Consider the following 22,639-nt stretch of genomic DNA (forward strand, 5'->3'; position numbering starts at 1 on the left):
TGCTAATCAGATCCATCTGCCTCTGCCTCCTGAGTGCTGGGGCTAAAGGTGTGAACCATCACTGTCTGTCTGGGATCTAGCTTAACTCAGGATCACATGGTAACATAGTGGGCTTTGAGGTTTCACAGGAAATGAAGACACACTCTACACATGCCCAGGCTCAGCCACCCTCACAGTGGTGGACATTATTATCGGGTTGTTCTGTTTCTGTCAAAACAAACAATGACATTTGTTGCCTGCAGCAGACTGTATTTCTATTTCTAACTATTTGCCTAAAGGGAAATAGTTGTCTGTGTGCATGCACATATGTGTTCATGTGTGTGTGTGTGCATGTATGTGTTCATGTGTGTGTGTGCATGTATGTGTCCATGAATATGTATATGCAGCCGTGGGATCCTCCTGTGTCTTCTTCCCCAGCCCTGGGAGGACAGGTGTGCTCTAGGTGGAACTCAAGTCTTCATGTATGACCAGAAGTTGTCCTCCCAAAAGGACCCCGTTCACAGCAACTTCAGTGGCAACTGCACGATGCCTCTGGCCCCAAAGAAAGAAGTTTCAAAGTCTCTGAATTCCCAACCCTTAAATCAGTATTAGACATTGAGTTTATTGATTAATATTGGGAGATTTAAATATAGGGCCTTGGGGCTGTAGAGATGGCTCAGCAATTATGAGCACTGGGTACTCTTCCAGAGGACCTAGTTTCAATTCTCAGCAGCCACATGGTGGCTCACAATCATCTATAACTCCAGTTTCCAGGGCATCCAACACCTTCTACTGACCTCCATCAGCACAAGCACAGGTGGAACACAGGCATCTAGGCAAACACCCAAACACGTAAAATGAAAATAATTCTAAAAAAATAAAAATAAAAATAAAAATAAAGAAGAAATTGCAATTCTTGAAAATGAATGCAGAGATTGATTTTGTCTCTGTCCCAGACTTTAGGGCATCGGTGAGGACTGAGAGAAGTAGTCTGTGTGGCGAAGTCTGTCTGTCTCTCTCAAGTCCCTCAGTCTGAGATGGAGTCTCATAAGTGACTGCTTCAAACTCCATCTCTGTAGATTCATTCTGTCCTAACAGCATAAATGTGCCCTGCCAACAGGCAGGAAAAGCCAATTGCATCCTCAAAGAACATTAAGGCAGGAAGGCTTACACTTGGCCAGAGAGGTACCTGAAGCCCACACTGCAGCTCCTGTCTGCTCTTTCTTCTCTTTGTGTAGCCTCAGAATGGCTCATCTGCATGATGCAGAAGGACTCCAAATTGTTCCCGCTGCCAAAATGACTCTGTAAGAGCGCTTATTACACCTCCATCCTGGACAATTGAGGCAGTTCCTCCCAAAAGGACACCTTTCACAGCAATTTGCATAATGCTCTCTGTAGTGCTGCTAGGACTGTCCCCAGGCTGGCTTCCCCAGTTGCAGCCCACCTCAGGCTGTTTTGTGGAGTGGCAGGCAGGCAAACTCTTTCCCCTCCACCCTGCAGGCCCTTCACAGGTGAGAATGGACATGGGCCAGAATACTGGTACCACTCAAGCTTACCTGATGGGGAACATGATACCTTTTGAGGGGGGAAAAAACCTCCCAAAATAAATTGAGAGAGAGAGAGAAAGAATTAAGACCCTAAATAGAAATGTTCTTTCTGAAACTCTCTCTCTCTCTCTCTCTCTCTCTCTCTCTCTCTCTCTCTCTCTCTCTCTCATATCTCATGTAGCCTAAGCTGGCTCAGTCTTGCTACATAGCCAATGATGGCCTCAAACTTCTAATCCTCCTAGCTCTCCTACACAATGTTAGGCATCAACTGTGGCAACCGTCACACCCAGTTTATACGACACTAGGGATTGAACTCTTAACCTTGTGTGTGCCATGTAAGCACTCTACCAACCAAGTTACACCCCTAATCCGAACATTTAAATTTTTAATGTACACTTCCCATTCAAGGAGGACTGGGGTCCTAGAAATGAACATTTTAAATTCCCACGAGACATTTCTGCACATCTTCCTTGGCCTTCTACCTGTACCTAGCTTCTGGGCTCAAAGCAAGTAGTGCGAGGGTGCACCCTGGGGACGGAGTATTCAGGCCTGCACTTGACAGCGAGACAGCCTCTGGCCATGCAGATCTCACTGAATACTTGGAAGATAATCATGCACGAATGGAATTGGATCTTAAATTAGACTTGAGTGAAGTTTAAATTGCCACGTATAGCTACTGATGGCTGTCTTCTCTGCACAGAGAAGACAGTACTGAGGATCCCTGACACATAGCGGTGTGTCAGGCCTGAGTTCCAACCCTCTCCCTTTCTTCAATAGCTGCATGATGGCAGGCAAGTGGTTTAACCTCCCTGAGTCTGAATCTCATCTGTGTGGTGGTGTGTAATTGCATACAACTGTATATACGGAATCCTCACCGGATCACAGTGGTTTTGATGTATAGTATGAGAAGCACTTAAGACCATTTAAGAAAGCTGGAATGAGGGGGAGCCTGCAGGTGTCACAGCAGGCAGGGTAATGAACTGCGAAGAGTTAACTCAGTTCAGACTGACTTCATCAACCTGGATCAAACTTTGGGGAGTCTGATGCCAGCTGACTTATTGCCAACATATTAAAATACAACATAATTTGTGGGAAAGGTTTCCTTGTGTCATACAATCCCCAGTGCCCAAGGAAACATACCTACATCAAAGCTCAACTCAGGGTACGTGTCATTTCTTCCAAAATGATGGATTCTGGAGATGTGCTAACTGTACCAGCTTAAGGGTCTAGGGAAGGATCTAGGGTAGTTTCAGTCATACAGATAGTGTAGAGGCCATTTTGGGCTGTTAGCCACATCTGGTCCTGGTTGTGGGAGCTTGGGGGAGCCCCTGGCTGTACAGATAATGTAAGGGTCATTTGGTCTATTGGGGATCTCAGGTCCCAGTTATGAGAGCATGATGTGGCCTGGCCCAACAGATAACGCAGGTCACCATGCTGTTAGTCCCTCCAGTTCCCAGCTTTCTGGATGGAAGGGAACAGGTTTTATATCTTTCCCATTGAAAGGACAAACTTAAGTATTTAAAATTATTGGTTTCCCTGGAGATCTGTGGGCACAAGGCCCTTCCTGCTCTGGACACTAGGAAAAAAAAGGATATTACAAGTTTTCACCTTAAGGAAATGCTAACAGGTTGAAGTGCTGGAAGTCTGTCCTGATTTGTTCATTGTGCAATGCACACAGTCATAGAATCATTATATGGTACCAATAAGCACGACTTTATGTTTTTAACCTTTCAGCTCTTTACTATTTAATTTCTTAAAATGCTTAAGAGGCCAGTGAGATGATTCAGCAGGCAAAAGTGCAAAATCTGCACTTATCAGTAGGACCCATGTGGTAGACTGGAGAACCTGTTCCTGAAAGTTGTCCTCTTACAGGACCACTGGGGATGGTAGGGATCATCCAGACACCCAGACACATGGCAGGCAGACAGACAGACAGACACACTGTCTTCAAACTGGAAGGGCCAAGTCTTGGCCTTTTCCTATGAACGTCTCCAGGCATTTATTTCCTTTTGTATCACACAGTCAACTTGGATTCAACTTAACCAAAATTGACCCTGTTAGCTCATTTTCCCATAAAGCATGGCTTCTTCAGGGACTCCCTAAGTGAACAAAACACAGCACCTGTTCATTCTCCACATCTCCCCCTTGCTCAGTTCCACTTTTATTCCCAGGCTCCTCTGGGGCCTTCCAACCCTCTGTGACACCTCTAGGACTGATAGTCCCCACATTTCCAGGAGAGATATGGAGGGATTCTCTGGAGTGAGCACTTCTGTCCCTTCTCATCCCTCTGCTGGGAATTGAATGTCACCTCTAAACATGTATGCAGAAGTCCTAACCGAACATCATCTCAAAACTAAGATGCCTTCAGATTTCATCAAACTACAATGAAGACGGCCTCGTGTGCCCTGATTCAATGACAGGAAGAGGAAGCAGACACCCAGGAAGGAGGCTGGCAATGACCTGGGCAGAGAATGCGGTGATATAATTACAGGCCTTCTTAGCAATATGCAGAAAAGCCAGGGAGAGGCTCTAAAAGATTCTACCAGAGGGACTGTGGTCTTGCTGCTGGTACAATTGCAGACACTAGACCTTTATAACAGTGACCACACATTTCTCTTAGTTCAGTACCAGCTTTTGGTACATGCTTTTCCAACCCACTCTCTGCCTTAAACCATTTGAGTATGGTTCTCCATGTATGGTAGCAGAAAGTCCCACTAGGAAGCCACTGCTTTTAGGACAGAATTGGGATGCTCTTTTCCAGGTCACCTGCCTAAGGTTCACCTCAGACTGCCCTGTCATCCTTTGCAGCACTCCACTCATATTCCTGGTGAAGCACCAATGACTTCAGCAAGCTGAGCATGATTGCTAGCAATGTATCATCATCATCATCATCATCATTGCCATCACCATCATCATCATTCACAAAACACCAGGCTTTCCTCCTAGTCCAGTTCCATTCTTTGAAAAATTTTCTCCCCTCTGGATTTTAACTCCTACCCAGCCCAACCTGAGGATTCTTGGGCCCTTGGGACTAGAAATGATCAACCAGGAGGATGCCTTTGCTCTGGGTGTCCACAATGAATGTGGAACAAGAACACTAGCCTACAAAACACACTTCTGACTTTGTCATTTGGCTTCATGTCTGAGTCGTGGAACTTTTGGTAATCGTTAGCCACCAGGGAGGGAAATTCTGTTTGCAATAAGAACATAGCCCTGGTAAGTGGACTGCACTCTAGTGGCCGATCACATATCCAGGAATCTTTAGACAACACAAAATCATCTTGATTTTTCTTAAGTACATGAATCTGGGTGGGTCGAGAAGAGGGGTTAGATTTGGGAAGAACTGGGGGGAATATGGTCAAACATGGATGAAATTCTCAGAGATTAAAAAAAAAAAAACAGAGCAAGGGTGGGGTGGAGTTCAGAGAGAAACCAATGCACACAACATTTCCCCCAGTAGAACAGGCTGTCTCTGTGGAGATTAGGTGTGCACAGAGAGGTGGCCTGCCTATCACAGGCTTGAGAGCAGAATTTGGAGGATCCTCAGAGTGTTCCTTCTGACCAGTTTAGAAAATGATTCTGTACTTGCTGAGGGTGTGCTTCTTCACCAAGAAAAAGGCCCTGCGTTGTCCTTGCTAAAAGCCCCAGAGTCTTCAGAAGGCCCTAAGTATCATAAATCCCCGGGGGCCGCCAAGTCCCTTCAGTCAAACACTGAGGTCCAATCCTCAGGACGTTCCCCGCCCCCCACCATCCTGACCTCCCCTTGGAGATGAATTAACCACTTGGGCACTGTGCCAGCACAACAGGGGCGGGCATGTTGCCATTTCCTTAAGAGACAAGTTGGGGGTAGGTGCAAGCAGGTACGAGGAAGGGTGGAGATAGGATTTGGTTTGCAATATCCTCAAATCCGGGCTGACATTGGGTAATAAAACAGGGTTCTAGAAAACACTATAGATGAGATTAATGCCTTGATTAACAGCTCAACTCTTGACACGGCAAAAGGCGATGGAGATAATTCTTGTAACTCCAAGAAACTGGTACTATCAAGGCATCCACTTTCAGGAAATGGGGCTCCGCTAGAGCGTAAGCATGTCAAGACAGAACTCCCTCTTGTGCCTGCTGCTGTATTCTGTGTTCATCCAAGACTCTGGCCCAGCAGAAGTCTTACTAGTGACTCGTGAGTTCAGTCAGTGACCAGGAAAACCAAAAGGAAGGCTGAAGACACCACTAGCCCACTGGACACCCTGCTTTTCTCCGCCAGGTTACAATGGGGTCATTTAGTACCCCACTGGTTTGCTCCAGGTGTCTTTAAAGACACAGGATTTCTTGAACTGAGATTCCCTCAGTCCCTTTCAAATGGGGGCAGAGGCACTGCTGGGAAATGTTTGTAATGACAACATCTAACTTGAAACTGTGTGTTTCATAAATCGGTACTAAGTTTCTCAGCTGCTCCCCACTCCCTCATAAGATGCGGATCTCAACCCCACATTTACCTAAATCCTGGAACCCCGTGCACCTATATTACTGTAAAAACAGTCACCCCCCTGCCTCCACTGAATGCCTGCTTCTCTCCAGGTTCAAGTTGTTCCGGCCAAACTCTCTTAGCCTAGAAAATTAAAAACCCATGTATGCTGTGCACAGTCCCCAGTTCCCGCTCAGCTCACCTGCGGTAATGACAGTAGCAGCAGCAACCAGGCACAGCCTCTGGTGTCCATGCTAGGGAGGGCACAGAACAGTCCTTGGTGCCTGGTGGCCTCACCAGGAGCCAGGCACCTCCTCTCCAGCCAGCGACATCGCTTCTAATCACTCTCTTGGGTACCTAAGCCTGGATACTTGACCTTGCTGAGTTCTCTGTTCCCTGCCCTGCTTTCGTTTGTCAGAGAAGGTGGGCTGATGGGTAAGGTATAACCTCATCTGTGGCCACAGGGCTCTAGGGAAGTGGGTGCTCGGATACTAAGCACCGAAGTTATGTGTGTACACAGAAAAGTGGCTGGGCATCCAGCCTTGGGGATTATAGCTGAGCCAGAGGAAAGAAAGCCAGGGCCTATGGGAAAATGGGGTTTTGTTTCTTCGTTTCTTGGTTGGTTTTTAGTTTCTAAATAGAAGTCCAATAATCCCTCTATAGGCAATTAATGGTTCTTATAATCACTCAAAACTGGAAAAACAACCTCAAGAAGTTATATAGGAAGTTATTAGACATGGGGGTGGGGGGCTGGGGGGAGAGAGAGAGATCAACAGAGAGAGAAAGAGAGGGAGAAAGAGAGAGAGAGTGAGAGAGCGTATGGTGGTGGCTCACCCAGTGCGCCTGTCAGTCCCCTTTCTGTTTTCTAACTGGACCCTGCTAAGGCAGACATCTAGTGGGTGCTGAACACAGTGGAATCCCACACAATTATACCCAGGGAAAATGTGTGAGGAAGAAAGAAAGGAAAGGGGCTTAGGATATGACTCCTGTAGAGCATTTACCCAGCAGGCACAGTTCCTTCTGCCCCTAGCACTGAAAAATAAATTACCACTCTCCAGTGCATGTTACAAAATCTTTATTCCAATCATACCTGGGCTCTGGGGTATAAAACCATCTCTGCTCACACTTCTCATGAACATTGATGGAGTTAAACACTGGGCAGAGAGAGGAGGACGCAGTCCCCCCTCCCCCCCCCCCCCCCCCCCGCTTTGCCCCCAGTTAGATTCTCTGGGGAAACCTGGACCCTTGGCCTTATATTCTGGGAAAGGATTGCATTGGGATTCTATGACATCACCTGTCAAGGTTGCAAATTTTCAAGCAAAACCTGAACTAGGACTCTGACCACCTTAGTTAATATTTGAATTATCTCCTTATCTCGCCTAAAGTAATGACCGGTTTTCAGCAGGCAGAATGGGCAGCAGTCCTTGTAAGCTTCCTGTGCTCTCAGAGTGAGAGCTAAAGCTGAATGTATGTGCTTGGCTGTGATCATCGTAACTCATCATCCTCCTGCATTGAAGGCGCCAACAGTGCAGCAGCTTGGTGGGTGCCCTCTGCAGAGAGAGAGAACCCAGTAACGACGACTGAATTTAGTTTGCGTTCATTTCAGAGCGAGTGGATCGTTCTGCAGTGCAGCCTGGGAGGACTCGGCACAGAGCCACTAAATTCAGTGCTTGCACATGTCCTAAGTGGGCAAGCGCAGTGCAGAGCCCCATGTGAGACGGAGGTGGGTATCAAGATGCTCTGCATAGCACCCCGAGGATGCTGGGGGATGGCTCTACTATTTCACTTGTTCTAGATTTAAAAAAAAATGGCATTTTAATGTATTATGAGAGGCCAACTTTTCAATGCCTGCAAACACTGAAATAAAACAAGGCCAAATGCCATTTGGGGATTAGCCTTTCCCCCTTAGGCTGTGGTCATCTCAGGCTCCAGCCACACCTAATGCATCCTCACCCTAGGGAATATGCTTTCTAAACAACTGGGGTTCTGGTGACAACCAACCAGGGGTCCTCAGTGGAAGCACAGTAAAAGCTACTTCTGCTTGCGTAGCTCCCAGGTGACAACCCAACAGAAGTTCCCCAGGGAGGAAAAGGGAGGCAACAGGCACGGTTGGCCACCTCCACTCAACACACTCACCTCAAAGGCTCAGGGGAGGCCAATTTTCCTCAGACATTCAATGTTTATTCAATGGCATCACATGGACTCTCAGAAGGAATGGCTTTGCCTTAAATATTCTACGCAAACCCATTTCTGAGAGTGTCAGATAGTCACTGAGTTTTGTCCTCAGTGCAGTCGGACAAGGTGGCTTGAACCTGGGGGTTTGCTCAGGAGTTGGTGATATGGACCTTTAGTTGAGAATAAAAAAAAGCATTAAATAAATCGTATCCTGAGAGACCCAGCAGTGTGTGTGTGTGTGGGGGGGGGGGGGGAGCAAATATCTTAGGACATCAGAACTGACCCTGCCATGTCCTCACCTGCATCGCAGCCCAGTCCCAGCTTACCCTACTTCTGCTGCCCATGGCAGGAGAAAAGGAAGGGGTGTTGCCGTTTGCTTTGTCATCCCGGGGCTCCCCTCTGGGCCCTGGAGGACAGGCCCCAGCTCAGCTAGGTTGCTCTTCTCTCATTCAGGAATCATATGGAAACATCTTATGCAAGAGTCACCTGGGCACTGTTGAAGAGTGGAGGTGACTGCACTCTCGACCGCTTGACTCTGCTTTCTGCTGAAATGGTGGACCAGCTTGAGGAATGGGAACAGTGGCGTGACTCCGAAAGCCTGAGTCTGCTGTACACCTTGGCCACCAAGGGAAGGCTACAGGCTCCCAAGGCAGCGATATCTCAGGGGGATACAGTACAGCTGGTGCCCAGAGGGAATCAGCTATGGGAGGCTTCAGTCAGGAGGAGCCAGGGCTGATGAGGCACTCTTGTAGCTATGGGGCAAGCACGAGGAGCCTGTGGTTGCTTGCTGTACATCGTTCAGCCTTCCTAGGGATCATTATACAATCCTGCAGCACTAAGGATGGGTCTCATCCCAGATGCTCACCCACACCTAGCTAGATGTCCAGTCAGTGAGTTTTGGGTATCCACCCACCTCTGCCTCCTGACCCCTGCCAAGAACTGAGTTTCCAAGTATGCCTACCATACCTGGATTTTCACATAGGTACTGGGGATCAAACTCAGGTCTGTGTGCTTTACCAAGAAAGCCATCACCCATCACCCTGCCCTCTTTTTCACATTTTGTCTTTATGTTTCTACATTAACAACAATGCTGGTAGGATTATCAGACCCTTTGGTCATTTGTCTGAGTAGGTTTTGGAGGGTTTGGGGTGGGTACAAGGCTAAAAAGAGGGAAGGGGCTTTAAAGAGGCTTCTAGATGATTTCCCCATATCAAGTTCTCAATAAAGACATCTTTCTTCTTTTTAAAAAGGTCTTGACACTTTAATGTGTATAGGTGTTTTGCCTGCATGCACGCAAGTGCACCATATGCACACCATTCCCAGGGAAGCTGGAAGGGCCAGATCCCCTGCAACTGGAGTTACAGACAACTATGAGCCACTGTTGTGAGTCCTGAGATCTGAACCCAGAGCCTGTGCAACAGCAGCAACGCAACCTGTGCACTAGAAACGCAGGTTCTTCAGCTTGAGGGTGTCAAGGCTCTATCAAAATGCAGATGCCCCATTGTCTGGGGAGGTCCACAGCAAGAGCAGCATAAAACCCACGGTGACACTTAGGACTGTGACACTGTGCTGCTTTCTCTACAGACGCAGAAAGGTGTGGTCCTGTGGTCACCCAGGAAAAAGGTCTAGGTATACGCATGCAACAAAAGACAGGTGACAGGCAAGAACACAATAGCTTTGCCTTGACCAGGAGTCTTCAGAAGATGCTGTGGCTCAGGGCAGTGTGTGTGTGTGTGTGTGTGTGTGTGTGTGTGTGTGTGTACTGTCTTGTGTAAGGAAGCCTGCACAGTCCTGCAGAAGTGCTCGTGTGACACCAGGGAGGGGCTCTGTCTTTGAGGTAAGGACAGGAGACAGTCTTCTTGACCAGCTCTTGCACAGGAAGGCCATGGATGGAGAGAAAAGTACTCCTGGTTTCCAGCTGCTTCCCGAGTCTAGCTTTTATGGCTTACCTCAGTGCGAATGAGTACAGAGATTAGGTCATAAAGATCTCACTTCTGAACCCCTTTGTTCAGGGTGTCACTTCCTGAGCCCCATGAGTTTAAACATATCCAAGCTTCACGATCGAATTCGCAGCAGTCCATTTTAACATTCCACATTTATTTAAAGCCTTGTTATTGCTAAGTATATATTACATCGATAAGTGTAGGTGTATTTATGGATGTTTTATCAAAGTGGGTTCTCTGTCAAGATTTTATAAATGATGATGTCATTTCACATCTGCAAGGCAGGGCAGGCCTTGTGATTAGGGGACAGTCCAGGAACACCCGAGAATCCCCCACTGTCGTTAACCACACCTAAGAATGTATCTAATTTATCTAATCTCTGGTGGCAGAGGACAGTGAAGGAACTGCTTGTGTCGGAAGCCAAGCATTCTTCTGCTTCCCCATTCTGTTTTGATTTTACTACAAAGGTTTGCTCTATTAGAAGACAATAACAGATTTCATCAGGGTCTCAAAAGGTTTGGTCACCACCTAGTGGAGGATGGAGGAGCAACTGCTAAAATAACTGCCATTCACGAACTTTCTTTTCTTTTTTCTTTTAGTTTTCTTCTTTGCTTTTTTTTTAAAAAAATTGGTTGTTTATTTACATTTCAAATGTTATCCTCCTTCCAGGTTTCCCCTCCTAAAATCTCCCAGTACACTGTCCCTCCCACCTTGCTTCTGAGGGTGTTCTCCACTCCCGCCCCACTGCCCTATCATTCCTCTATGCTGGGGCATCAAACCTTCACAGGACTCATGGCTTCCCCTCCCATTGATGCTAGACAAGGCCATCCTCTGCTACGTATGCAGCTGGAGCCATGGATCCCTCTTTGGTTGTTGGTTTAGTCTCTGGGAGCTCTGGGAGGTCTGGTTGGTTGATACTGTTGTTCTTCCTATGGGGTTGCAAACCCCTTCAGTTCCTTCAGTCCTTCCCCTGACTCCTCCTTGGGGTTCCTGTACTCAGTCTGATGGTTGGCTGCAAGCATCCACATCTGTATTGGTCAGGCTCAAGCAGAGCATCTCAGGAGACAGCTACATCAGGCTCCTGTCAGCAAGCACTTCTTGGCATCAAGAAGTGTCTGGGTTTGGTGGCAGCATATGGGATGGATCCCTGGGTAGGGCAGTCTCTGGATGGCCTTTCCTTCAGTCTCTGCCCAATAATTTTTCCCTGTATTTCCTTTAAGCATGAATAATTCTGGGTTAAAATTTTGTGATGAGTGTGTGGCCCTCATCCCTCAACTGGGGGCTGTGTCTAACGTCTGGATATGGTCTCTACAGGTTCTCTCTCCTCTTTGTTGGGTATTTCAATTAATGTCATCCCTGTAGGGAGCCTCTTGTTTTTCTGGCATCTGGGACTTTCTGGTGGCTTCCCCTAGTTCCCCACCCCACACAGCTACATGCACAATAGAAGCCTGGATTTTATACTTCCAATTTGGTTACTTTGGCTAATATCAGAGAACCATTTCTAACCCAGCACCACCAGCATCACGATTTGGCGTCCTAAGAGGCTTCCCTGTCAGAAGTAACTTTAGGAAGACCTTTGGGGAGGCTTATGGCAGACCACAGCCTCTACCAGGACTGCTCTCAAAAGCTGATTACCTTCTAGATGTGTGAGTGAAGGTGCGAGCTCATTGTACCATGGAGTTGCTAAAATTCCCTCCCTGGAGGAGATGTGAACGGTGTCTACTCTCCTCCAAAAGTCCCAATAGTCAACCAAGATAAGGTATGGCCGAAGTCAACTCTGCGAAACCAGAGTTTCTTAGGCTTCCTTACATGACAGTGGTGGCTGCCACAGTAGTATCAGTGGTCTTAAAGCAGCCTCATTGGAAAGACTTCACCCAGCACAGACCAACCTTCCCCCATGGTCACGTAGATGGATCCCATAACCTCTCCTTCCCAGCCCATATCCTCTAGCCTGCCCCCCCCCACACACACACACACATGCCAAGCACAATTGCATGTATGTGGTTAGGAGAAGCTGGACACTCCAGTGAGGGTCCCATGATCCTCTTCATCCTCCTGTGAGGGGAAGTCAAGAGTCAACAACCCAGCTGTGGTGATCCTTTGCAAGAGGGCACAGCTGAACGCAGGGCCATGGTAGCAGTTTGGCTGGGAGGATAGTCCTACACGGCACAGGCAGTGGATCAGCACACACAGTGGAGCTGCAGCCTGCTCCTCTCCTGTCTACACCTCAACATCTTTGAGGAGGACAACCACGTAGTTCATAGCCACATGCCTCTGATGCATGAATCTGCATGGCAGCACTTGTTCCTGAACAGCATCAGCATGGAGGTCAGGGGGACAGAATCCCATCCTCCACAACTCTCGAGATCAACCAGAAAATAAAGACCAACTGGGAAGATAGCTGCATTAAAAACAAGAGAAACCGCATCAAACCAGAAAGTTCCAGATAACGTTTGTTTAATTTGTCTCCAGGAAGGAAAAGTCCAAGTTCACAAAAGCTTACGTGACTTGCTCTTCTACGCATAAAACCAAACACAAAGCAGTACAACAGCAAAGGAACATGCTGAATGTGTTTATAGGTCACTTTACTACAGCCGTCTACACGTACACAAATAAACAACAAATACTGCCGTTACCTTGAACACAGTACCACCAGGAGTTCCTATTTCTACTTGTTTAAGGAAATGAACGGAAAGAAAGATAAAGAATGTATAAGCCACCTAAGAAGTTATCCTTAGGTCTTCTAGAACATAATCCCAATAGCTCACAGGTTCAGGAGCCTTCCTTTTGCGTGAAGACCATGACGTCTGTTTTCTCCCCCAAAGGGCTATGACAGGCCACATACTCTATGACCTTCAAGTTGGTTACAAACCTTCAGCTCCTTTGGTCATTTAAGATTTGGGAAACGACCAAAGCCATCAGTGAATACTTAGAATCTTTTGTGATTTTTTTTTCTCCCCTCATTGACGTTATTAAGTCTGAAATACTGTTTTCCTCATATTTCTCCTGGGTTTGACTGGTTTAAACGGGAGGGCCCTTTAACCATCCCTGAGTGAGAAGAACTTCCCAGAAGGGCACCCTCTGTCACTGAGGCTGGATACTCTGGTTTGGCCTTGAACTTACTGAGTTCACAGTTCAGTGCCCAATGCTGTCTACTTGCCTACGTGGGGTATGTTTTCAGGGATCATGGAAAAGGCTGTGCTCAAATAACTACACTCAATGTGACTGTAACAAACTGTGCTGCTCAATAGCACCCAGATCCTATCCAATAACACTGCTCAACTTGGACAATCAACCTGGGCAAAGAGGTAAACAAAGTCGCTGCTTTGGGCTTCTAGGGCTGTCTAAACACAGGACATGAATTCTAGTCCCTAGATCAGGAACCAACTTCGGTTAAGTGTGCTGGGAACGAATGCATGAGTCACTGTCTTTGCATTCCTTAGTTGTGACAGTTTTAGCTCAGACTCACATCCAGCAAGGGAAAAGGAACTTCGCCCTTGCCTGTCAGGGACCCACACAGGTGTGTAACAGGAAAGAAACCCTGTCAGTGCTGCTCTAGTGAGCATGCTGCTCTAGTGAGCACTAGAGCTAGTATTACGTGTATATGATGTCATGCTTACATTTACTGGCCCTGAGGCTTCCAAAGGATCTGCATAAAAACCTGGAGAAAGAATAAGGGAAGTTCTAGTTATGGTGCAAATAGTCTGTGCTCCAAGGAGAAGGGAAGTGGACCCAGGGCCTCCCTCAGGTGGGAAAAGGGAGCAGGGTGGTATCGTTCTCCCAACACAAGGTGCATACTCCGGCAAATGTGGACATTGCATCTGTGGACTGCCTTCAACATAAACGGATTTTGGTCACATGAAAAGGCACAAGACCTGCATGTAATAAATAACAGGTTTTCTCTGGGGAGGGACAGTGCAAAAAGAATCTGAAAATAAAGTCCTAAAGAAAAAGGGCTGAAAAAAAAAGTTCATGTGTCAGTGCGATAAAAAAAGCGTTGGACATTTAACCTTAGCAGCTGGTTTTAACTAAACTCATCTCAGTCACAGACACCAGGGGCCCTGTGGAAGCCATTGTTATTTCCAACTGCAACATGTAACCTTTGTTCTTTGTCTCAAAGGTGAAAAACAAAAATAAAAACAAAACAAAACACTAGAATCGCCATGCCTAGAACAAAGGATGAAGCTACTAACTACAGTCCTTAATAAACAACCACTGTCTATGAAGCAGCAACCAAGGAAGGTCCGCAGAAGCACACTGAAGAAAATGCCCCAGGCAGAGAGGTCTGGGATGCAGCTGAGGAAGTCCCGCCCCCCCCCCCAACCCCCGCTGTGGGAGGAGAGGAAGCCACAGCCAGATAAGAACACTCAGGATAGTATCCAGTCTTTCCCTCTCTCTCAGTCTCCCTCTCTCTTTCCCTCTCTCTCAGTCTCCCTCTCTCTCCCTCTCTCTGTCTCTTTCTCCCTCCCTATGTGTGTTTGTGTGAAATATGTGTGCCTGTCTGCACCCCACCCCCATCCCCCAAGCAAATGTGTCTCTGTTCCCTCCCCTGGCCCCGGGCGTAATTAGAAAAACCTGCTCTTACAAACAGACATAGACCTTTAGTTTTGACCCAGAACAAGAGGATATGTATGGTCCCTAGTCAGCAACTTAACGACTTATATTTGAGTAATCCTACAAATTGCTCATGGATATCCCAAAGTCTAATGTGCCAAGGCATTCTTTTTTTTTTTTTTTTCCCCCATCAGACAGCAGCAACAAAGGTTGGGCCGGTCATCTTTCTCTCTGGAAAGATCCACAAATGATGTTGACTTCAGTTAAGAGAACTCAGAACTGGGCTAGAGCACTACCCCTGGACTTTAAAATGCCTTTTAAAATGCATCAGATAGGTGATCCAGCTGCCTTTGCCTCTGGCAAGGAACTGCTTCAGATAAATGACCCTCAAAATAGAAATGCATGAGCTCCCTAACTGGAATGGGACCAAGGCTGGGGGGGGGGTGGGGGGGGAGGCAGATGAGAGAAAGACAGCAGAGACAGCAGACAGAAACTCTGCTTGAGGGGTTTATGCAAAAGCAAAAGGCGGTGAGCCAGCAGGGCCTCTCTTCCTCCACACACTAGGGTTTCTCCCTTAAAGCAGCTCACACTGTCTCCCACACTTCAGAGACAGGGACAGACACTGGAGCTGGTCTGTGCTGGCTGCCTGGCACTGCTGCTTGAATCCCTTGTGTCAAGGACACATGGGTAAATTTTTACCTATAGGGCCCTCGAATGCTTAAGACTGTCTATACAAAGTCTGTCTACAAGACTTTATAAGTCTGTCTGCAAGACTGTCTATACAAAGAACAGCTTACTAAGCCTTACCGAGACCTCGGAAAATAACTTTTGAGGCAAGCTGGAGTAACTGAGAGCCAGCTTGAGTTAGTTCAAGCTCATCACCACACTGGAGACAGCCCCCATTGTTAGACATCTGCAGGTCTTTACAATTCTTTACCTCAGGGGTCACTTTAACTTATATGTGCTTTGCTTGGCTCCATTTGTTTTGAGTTTTTTCTCACTGGATGAAGGGGCATAGCCACAGGTATTTGCACTTCCCTTTTTCTTCAGGTCCACGTGTGCCTGGGTCCTGGAGGCCCTATGGGAATCCACTGGGTCCAGAAGCACTGCAGACTGCCTGGGGATTCGGATGTTACCGTTGGCTTCCATTGCAGAGTTGCCCTCGGCGAAGGGTGGAACACGGAGCTGAAGCTTGGGGCCCTTACTTGATTTCTTCTTCTTCTCCATTCTCAGTTCCGGGGCTTGCTTCTGGGAACACAGCCTGGGTCGGCCAGGCCCATCCACAGAGTTAGGCAAAGTCTCAAATGCATAGTAGGATGGGTGGGCTTCTTCGTGGCGAAAACCTTTCTTTCGAGACGGGCCTGACTTTGAAATCCCTTCTGGGGATGGTAAGGGTTTGGACAGGGCACTGGTAAGGAGCTTACCCCGTCCAGGGCTTTTCAGCACCCCAGAGGCACCAGGGGGCTTGGCCTTGGCAGCTCGGGCCTTCTCACACTGCACAGTCTGGACTTGCAGCCATTCTAGTTGAAGAAGTCTGTCTATGTACTTCCCAAGGAATCCCATGGCCCGAGGCAGGGCTTCACTCCTGCACTCTGTGTTCATAACAACAGCCATATCCCGGAGGTCCCAGGAGTTAAAAGGAGGTGGAAGAAAGTCAGGGTAGGTTTGTCTGGACTCTGCCTGGCTCAGCTCTGGGTGAAGACTGAAGGAAACCGGGTCTATCTCTTCGGCTCTGAGGTTGAGCTCTGGAGGCGTGAATGGAGAAGGGGGGATGGCCACTCTTTCTGAGTCTGACAGGTCACTGGCACTGTCCTCATCAGCACCCTTCATGATCTCCATGGAGTGGAAGTCAAGGAACAGCTTGCTTCCAGAGGCAGCCTGATACCTGGAGCTGAGCGCAGTCTGCTCCTGTATTCCTTCCGTGGGAACGGTTTCCATGAGTTTCTCTGCTGCTGGCTGGGAGATTCCAAGGAGGCTGCTCCTCAGCTGGGAGGAGACGTGGGGTCCTTGCGATCCACTCTGCCTTTTCCCCGAAGTAGTCTTTGAATGCTGTACTGGATTCCAAGATGAGCCAGCATTTATACTGCGATAAAAATGTCAAACCAGAGTCTAGTCATTGATAGCTAGAGAAAGAAGAGCCCCTGCTAACACTTCCATCATTATGACTGTGAGCCCTCCAGGTGCTTTCTAGACCTGGTTAGCACAACAGTTTCCCCTCTGTACTCTAGTCACGGCCAGTAGAGAATGACTACCCCAAATGTGGATACATACATACCATTTAACGGCAAGGATGAACATCTAAAAACTTAACCTTTCTACAATGTGCTTCTTAAATATAATTTTAGAGCAATTGTGTATACCTCAAAAAATACTGCTTTTAAAATCTGCCCTAAGACTCTCGGTTTGTTCTGAGTATTTGAAAATACTCAGAAATGCAGCTGGGAATGGAAGCACATGCCTTTAATTGCAACACTTAGGAGGCAGAGACAGGCAGATCTCTGTGAATTCAAAGCCAGCCAGGGATACCTTGTCTCAAATAAATAAATCATAAATAAATAACTCTTGGGAAATATTCAGACATAAAGCCCTCAGGCCCCCTTCATAGACATAATTTAGGGGAATTGTAGATACAATGTCAACTCAAAGTTTTGCAGGCTGTGCTGTGGATCAGTGATGGTTTATCTGCTTTGCATGTGCAAAGCCCCAAGTTTAACCCCTTCTACCTAAAAAATCTGGCCGGTTTTTCACTGATTTTTAAATGTGTTGGTATGCACATGTTTTAATGTGTGGGTATACATACACGCTTAACATATAGATATATGCGCATTTTAACGTGTGGGTATATGTATGTTTTAATGTGTGCATACGTGCATGTTTTTGCTTGTAGGTAAGTTCAGTGTGCGCACATACATGTGAAGCTCAAAGCTGATGTCATAAGTCATTCCTGATCAATCTTCCACCTAATCACTGAGGCAGAGTTTCTCAGTCAAACCCAGAGCTTATCCATAGGGGTCGTCTTTCTTTGAAATTTACTTTTCTTCTTTTAAATTATGCGTGTAGTGGGTGGATGCTTATATACATGAGACCACAGGAGACCGAGGAGGCCAAAGGCATGAGATCCTTTTACAGCTGGACTTAAGGAGAATTGTGAGCCACCTAATGTGGGTGCTGGGAACCAAACTTGGGTCCCCTGCAAGAGCAGAATGCATTCCTAAGCACTGAACCATGTCTCCAGCTAGATATGGCTGTCTTGCCAGCCAGCTTGTTCTGGGGTTCTTGTTTCTACCTTCCAAGGCTGGAATCGCATGTGATTTGACACGATAACCTGTCTTTATGTGAGTTCTTGGGGAACTCTGGTCCTCATCCTTGCCCAGCAAGCACTGACAGCACTAAACCAGTCCCAGTCCAGATTTCACGGTTTAACCACCAACTGGAAGAGACTCTGAACCAACCAAACTTCAGCATGTGGGTTTTTCACTGTTTGTTATGACCTATGCCAGGAGTCAAAAGTTTATTACTACCTTTTCAAACAGGAACCAGTCAGGAAAAACTGTGTTTAAAAAGACTAGAAGGGGAGACGAGACACACTGCCAGGTAAAAGCACCTGTCCCACTAACAACCTAGGTTTGACCCCTTTGACCCACAGAGTGGAAGGAGAGAACTGGCTCACTCAAGCTATTTTCTAAGCACACGTACACTGTGGCATGCATGCACATGCACACAAAATTAAAAAGAATGTAAAAAGAAAGAAGTACAGTCCTATGCTACCATGATAATGCAGTACAAATGGGACAGCCATCAAAGAGACGTAACAACATTGCTTCACCCCAATACACCATGAACTCCATCTAGAGTACTCTGCACTGAGGTATATTTTCACTTGAGTTGAAAATACCTTCTTCTTGGTTTATTTTCCGACCACATGTTCTTTAAAGGTGGCTTAAATACACACAAAATACACACTAAAGGTAATAATACTTCCTTATGACAGGAGTCAGACCAGGAGAAGTGGACAAGGGTACTTCCTGGGAAGCTGAGAGGAAGTGAGCAAAGGTACTTCCTGGAAGTTGAGAGGAAGTGAGCAAAGGTACTTCCTGGAAGTTGAGAGGAAGTGAGCAAAGGTACTTCCTGGAAGCTGAGAAGAAGTGAGCAAAGATACTTCCTGGAAGCTGAGAGGAAGTGAGCAAAGATACTTCCTGGAAGCTGAGAGGAAGTGAGCAAAGATACTTTCTGGAAGCTGAGGAGCTTTGTGCAGAGATCTCAACAGTACTCAAGGGTTATCTGAAGAAGCATCGCCCTTGTAAGGAGCACGGAATATGTCAGTTGCAAGGAGCATGGACTGTGTTAGTTGAGTGCATCCAGGCAATGTAAACAAATGAAGAAATGGCTGTCACTGGAAATTCACAGCTGTTGACATTTCTGTTTGCAGACTGGAGAGAGGGCTTGGCAGTTTAGAGCACTGGCTGCTCTTGCAGAGGACTCTGGTTCAATCCCAGCATCCACTTCTAACTCCAGCTCCGGGGGATCCAATGCCTTCTTCTGGCCTCCCAGGTACCAGGCATACAGGTGCATGCAAACAAAATACTCATAAAATAATACACACAAATAAATACCCACAAAATGAAAATAAACAAATCTCTAAGAAAAGTTGTTTACAACCAGCTGCCATGACACACACCAGCCTTTAGCAGCAGCCCTTGCCTCTGTACAAGAGAAAGCCAAGGGAGAGTGGCTGACTGACACTAGCTAACAAAACTTGAAGACCCTGGCCTGCTCATTTCTGCTGTAACCAAAGCACAAGTGATGCTCGCTCTGGAGAACTGAAGGATTTACCTTTGGCACGACAAGAAAGGATGTAAAATCTAGTTACCTGCTTTTCTGGTGACAGTCCCTCATCCTATCCCTTGTCTTGAACAGGTCACAGGGCTGTTCATCATCTGAGGTTTGATGGATTGTCTAAAAAAATAAATACAGGTTACTAAACAGAAAGTACTGTGTGAACTCACATGCCTGTGCACAAGTACACACACACACACACACACACACACACACCACAGCAGCAGAACTATCTTCCTGGCATGACATGACTGTGACTGTCTTGAGTCAGATCAGCTGATCATCCACAGGAGACATTTGCAAGACCAGGCCTATTAGTTTCCCTAGTAGAAAGAAGTCACAGGACACCCTAGAAAGATAGGGGCTATCAACATTCCCCAACTGATGCAGCTGGAGAGGAAAGGAGTCAGAGCTCCGCCCCAGGGGCCCCTCCCTGCCCTCTGCCCTGCCCTTGCCAGCAGCCTGTCATGCCTACTTCCCTAACAGCATGTGGTCTTGGGAGTGGTAGAGTGAACAGGAGGTAGAGGGTGTGTGTGTGTGTGTGTGTGTGTGTGTGTGTGTAAGGGGGGGGGGGTGGTTCCAGGGATTCTACTTCTGTGCGTTGTCCCTTGTACTGTAGTGGCTGCTTTTGAGTCACCCATGTTCCTGTAAGTGACCCCAATAAACCCACTGGTTCCCCAAGATGGACTTCAATGGGACTATTTATAGGGGTTCCCTATCTAGCGGCTTTAAAAATAAAAGTAACAAATCATTATTTAAGTGCTATATATAACAGAACACAGACGCAACCTACGCACCCACAGACTCGTGCACCTGAAGCACACAGCAAGAAAGCACTGAGACGGATCTAAGCAAGAGAGTTTCTCTCGGAGTGAGTTACATCACCTTCTCTGCAGAACTCAGAATATTCTTGCTCAATCTGCTGCCAGATGATGACAGCTGGGGAGGTGGCTTCTTTATTCCCCTTATCTTCGGAAAGGCTGGAGCGCCACCGGAACTGGAAACAACAGCACACTGACAGTAAGTACTGACTGCAACCGGCCCTGACAGCATCGAGTTTCAGTCTCTGCACGACCACACTGAAACCTCGAAGATGTCTGTGGTTGCGCAGGCTCGGCATTCTGTACTGTGAAATTAGAAATAGGGGGTGCGGGGTATTGTATGTTTACAGTTCGACTATCTGTGTGGGGCAGGGAAATGTGCGTGTGTGAGTGTGGCTGCCGTCAGAAACCAGAGGAGAGCATCAGATCCCCAAGAGCTAGGGTTGAAGTTGTAAGCACTGCCGAGCAGTTGTGAGCTGCCCAGCAAGGGTGTTGAGAATGCTCACGTTTTCCCCTTCAAGGCAGTTATTAAGTATGAGATCGCTTAGTGAGTGCTGTGAACAGCAAGGGTGTTGAGAATGCTCACGTTTTCCCCTTCAAGGCAGTTATTAAGTATGAGATCGCTTAGTGAGTGCTGTGAACGGATTCTAAACCCCACCCATTCTCGCGTATATACACTCCCTGGGAATAGCACCAACTGATTTTGCCTTATACTCTAAAGCTCCCCCTATCTATCCATTCACTCATCCATCCAGTAATTGCAAGGCAGTCTAAAAAAGTACAGACTGTACACAAGGCACCTTATCCCACAGAGATAAAACTCTAGAGGGGGAGGGGCAGGGTATCCCTGAGTTCCTCTGTCTTCTCTGTCATACCTGACCACTAATCATCAGTGCTGGGCTGGAGAGATGGCTCAAGAGTCAAGAGCTACTGGTCCTCCAGAGGACCCCAGTTGAACTTCCAGCACTATGTGGGTAGTTCACTAGGATCTGTGATTCCAGTTCCAGGCCAACACCCTCCCCAGGCCTCCCAGAACACCTGTGCTCACGTGTGTATTTTTTTAAAAAATTTCAAAGATCATCAGCATACTAACACCCCTGATGTGTTAGATGCTGATTCAGTGGGAAACGCAGGTTCCCAGACCAAAGGTGGTCATAGTTCCCGTTAGGAGGGGCCTGTTGAAAAAAAGCATACCTGGAAACAGAACATTTCTCTCCCATAATTCCCCAACCTCTGTCAAATGGAAAATAGATGGGATCACGGGAAATTTTCTAAACCAACCCTGGGCTTTCCCACCATAATTATGTAAGACTTTTAGGTTTGCATGTACAGATAACAAAAATCACAACAGGGCCTTTTATGGTCAATTACCCTACAACCAACAGGCTGGATTCCACTTAGATGGAGAAAACATTCTTAGCCCACCCTCCTTCCTCACCCTGATCTTTCTGCTGTTAAGTGGGAAACCAACCATGACAGCATGTCTGACCCAGGCTCAGTGCCATCCTGGCTCCTCATCTACCTGACACACTTGACACATAGTCGTGTGTGTGTGTGTCTGTGTGTGTGTGTGTGTGTGTGTGTGTGTGAAGTTCCTCAGAGAAATAAAAACCTGCTGTGCAATCAGGATGCATGAGTGGGTAAGGCAGAGAGGGGGTGGAGCACATGGCTTCAGCTTGCATAGCAACAAAACTAAAGCTCAAGAGATTCTGGCTACAAAATGCTCCTCAAGAGCCAGAGGGCAGCTGCACAATCCATCATGGGCATTAGCCCCTTTCCCAGTCTTCCTCTCTGGCTGCAAGCCCAGCTAAGGGAAGCAGCATCTTCCCCCGCCCCCCCCCCCCCACCTCCCCAGGGAACTGGCTGCCTGGCCAATGGGGAGGCACAGCATGGTGGGGAGGTGTGGGCATGATGCTTCCCTCAGAAGCAACCTTTTCTGGGTCTGGCCGCTGGTCCAGGTTGCTGGAGAAAGGTGGCCAGAGCTGGCTGGCTGGCCGTTCACCATAGTCCCAGGGCCACCTCGCGCCAGGCCAACCTTGGCTGGGCTCTGTCCCGCCCCCACCCGCAGCTGGCACCCAGCACGTCCTAGGCTGCTGTAGACACCATCGCTGATGGATGGGTGCAGCGCACAGGCACACGCACCAAGGAAACCCAGCAGACCTGCTCCGCAGCCTGAACGCACGTGACGAGGTTCCCGGGGGCGGCGGCTGCGCTGCGGCGGAAGGGTGGGGGCTGGGGTGGTCGCGGGCCGCGCGGTTCCGACAGCGTGGAGCAGCGCGGGGCAGCCGGGCGAACGCGGGCAGCCGGGCGCGCTGGCTGGAC

General features: G+C 47.6%; 2 protein-coding genes across 3 annotated transcripts in view; both read right to left on the reverse strand.

The window, feature by feature from the left end:
- Positions 1–6,479, reverse strand: part of Cdh26 (cadherin 26) — a 53,674-nt gene extending 47,195 nt beyond the window's left edge. The window contains exon 1 of the mRNA XM_085831784.1: positions 6,191–6,479. Coding sequence (XP_085687910.1) covers positions 6,191–6,241 — 51 coding nt within the window. The 5' untranslated portion in view covers positions 6,242–6,479. The remainder of the gene's footprint in view (positions 1–6,190) is intronic.
- Positions 6,480–14,646: 8,167 nt separating this feature from the next.
- Positions 14,647–22,593, reverse strand: Fam217b (family with sequence similarity 217 member B). 2 transcript variants are annotated; one of them, XM_085831786.1, is made up of 4 exons: positions 22,460–22,593; positions 20,382–20,493; positions 19,531–19,616; positions 14,647–16,743 (listed from the first exon to the last, which is right to left on the reverse strand). In XM_085831786.1, exons 3-4 carry the CDS (start codon positions 19,554–19,556, stop codon positions 15,606–15,608), a joined length of 1,164 nt encoding a protein of 387 aa, XP_085687912.1. In that variant the 5' UTR covers positions 19,557–19,616; positions 20,382–20,493; positions 22,460–22,593; the 3' UTR covers positions 14,647–15,605. The 2 variants fall into 2 exon arrangements, with proteins under 2 accessions (XP_085687912.1, XP_085687914.1); XM_085831788.1 differs by having other exon boundaries at positions 22,478–22,557.
- Positions 22,594–22,639: the final 46 nt, after the last annotated feature.

Source organism: Mus caroli, unplaced genomic scaffold (genome assembly GCF_978045245.1).
Source record: "Mus caroli unplaced genomic scaffold, Mus_caroli_1 scaffold_2, whole genome shotgun sequence".
NCBI classification, from domain to species: Eukaryota; Metazoa; Chordata; class Mammalia; order Rodentia; family Muridae; genus Mus; species Mus caroli.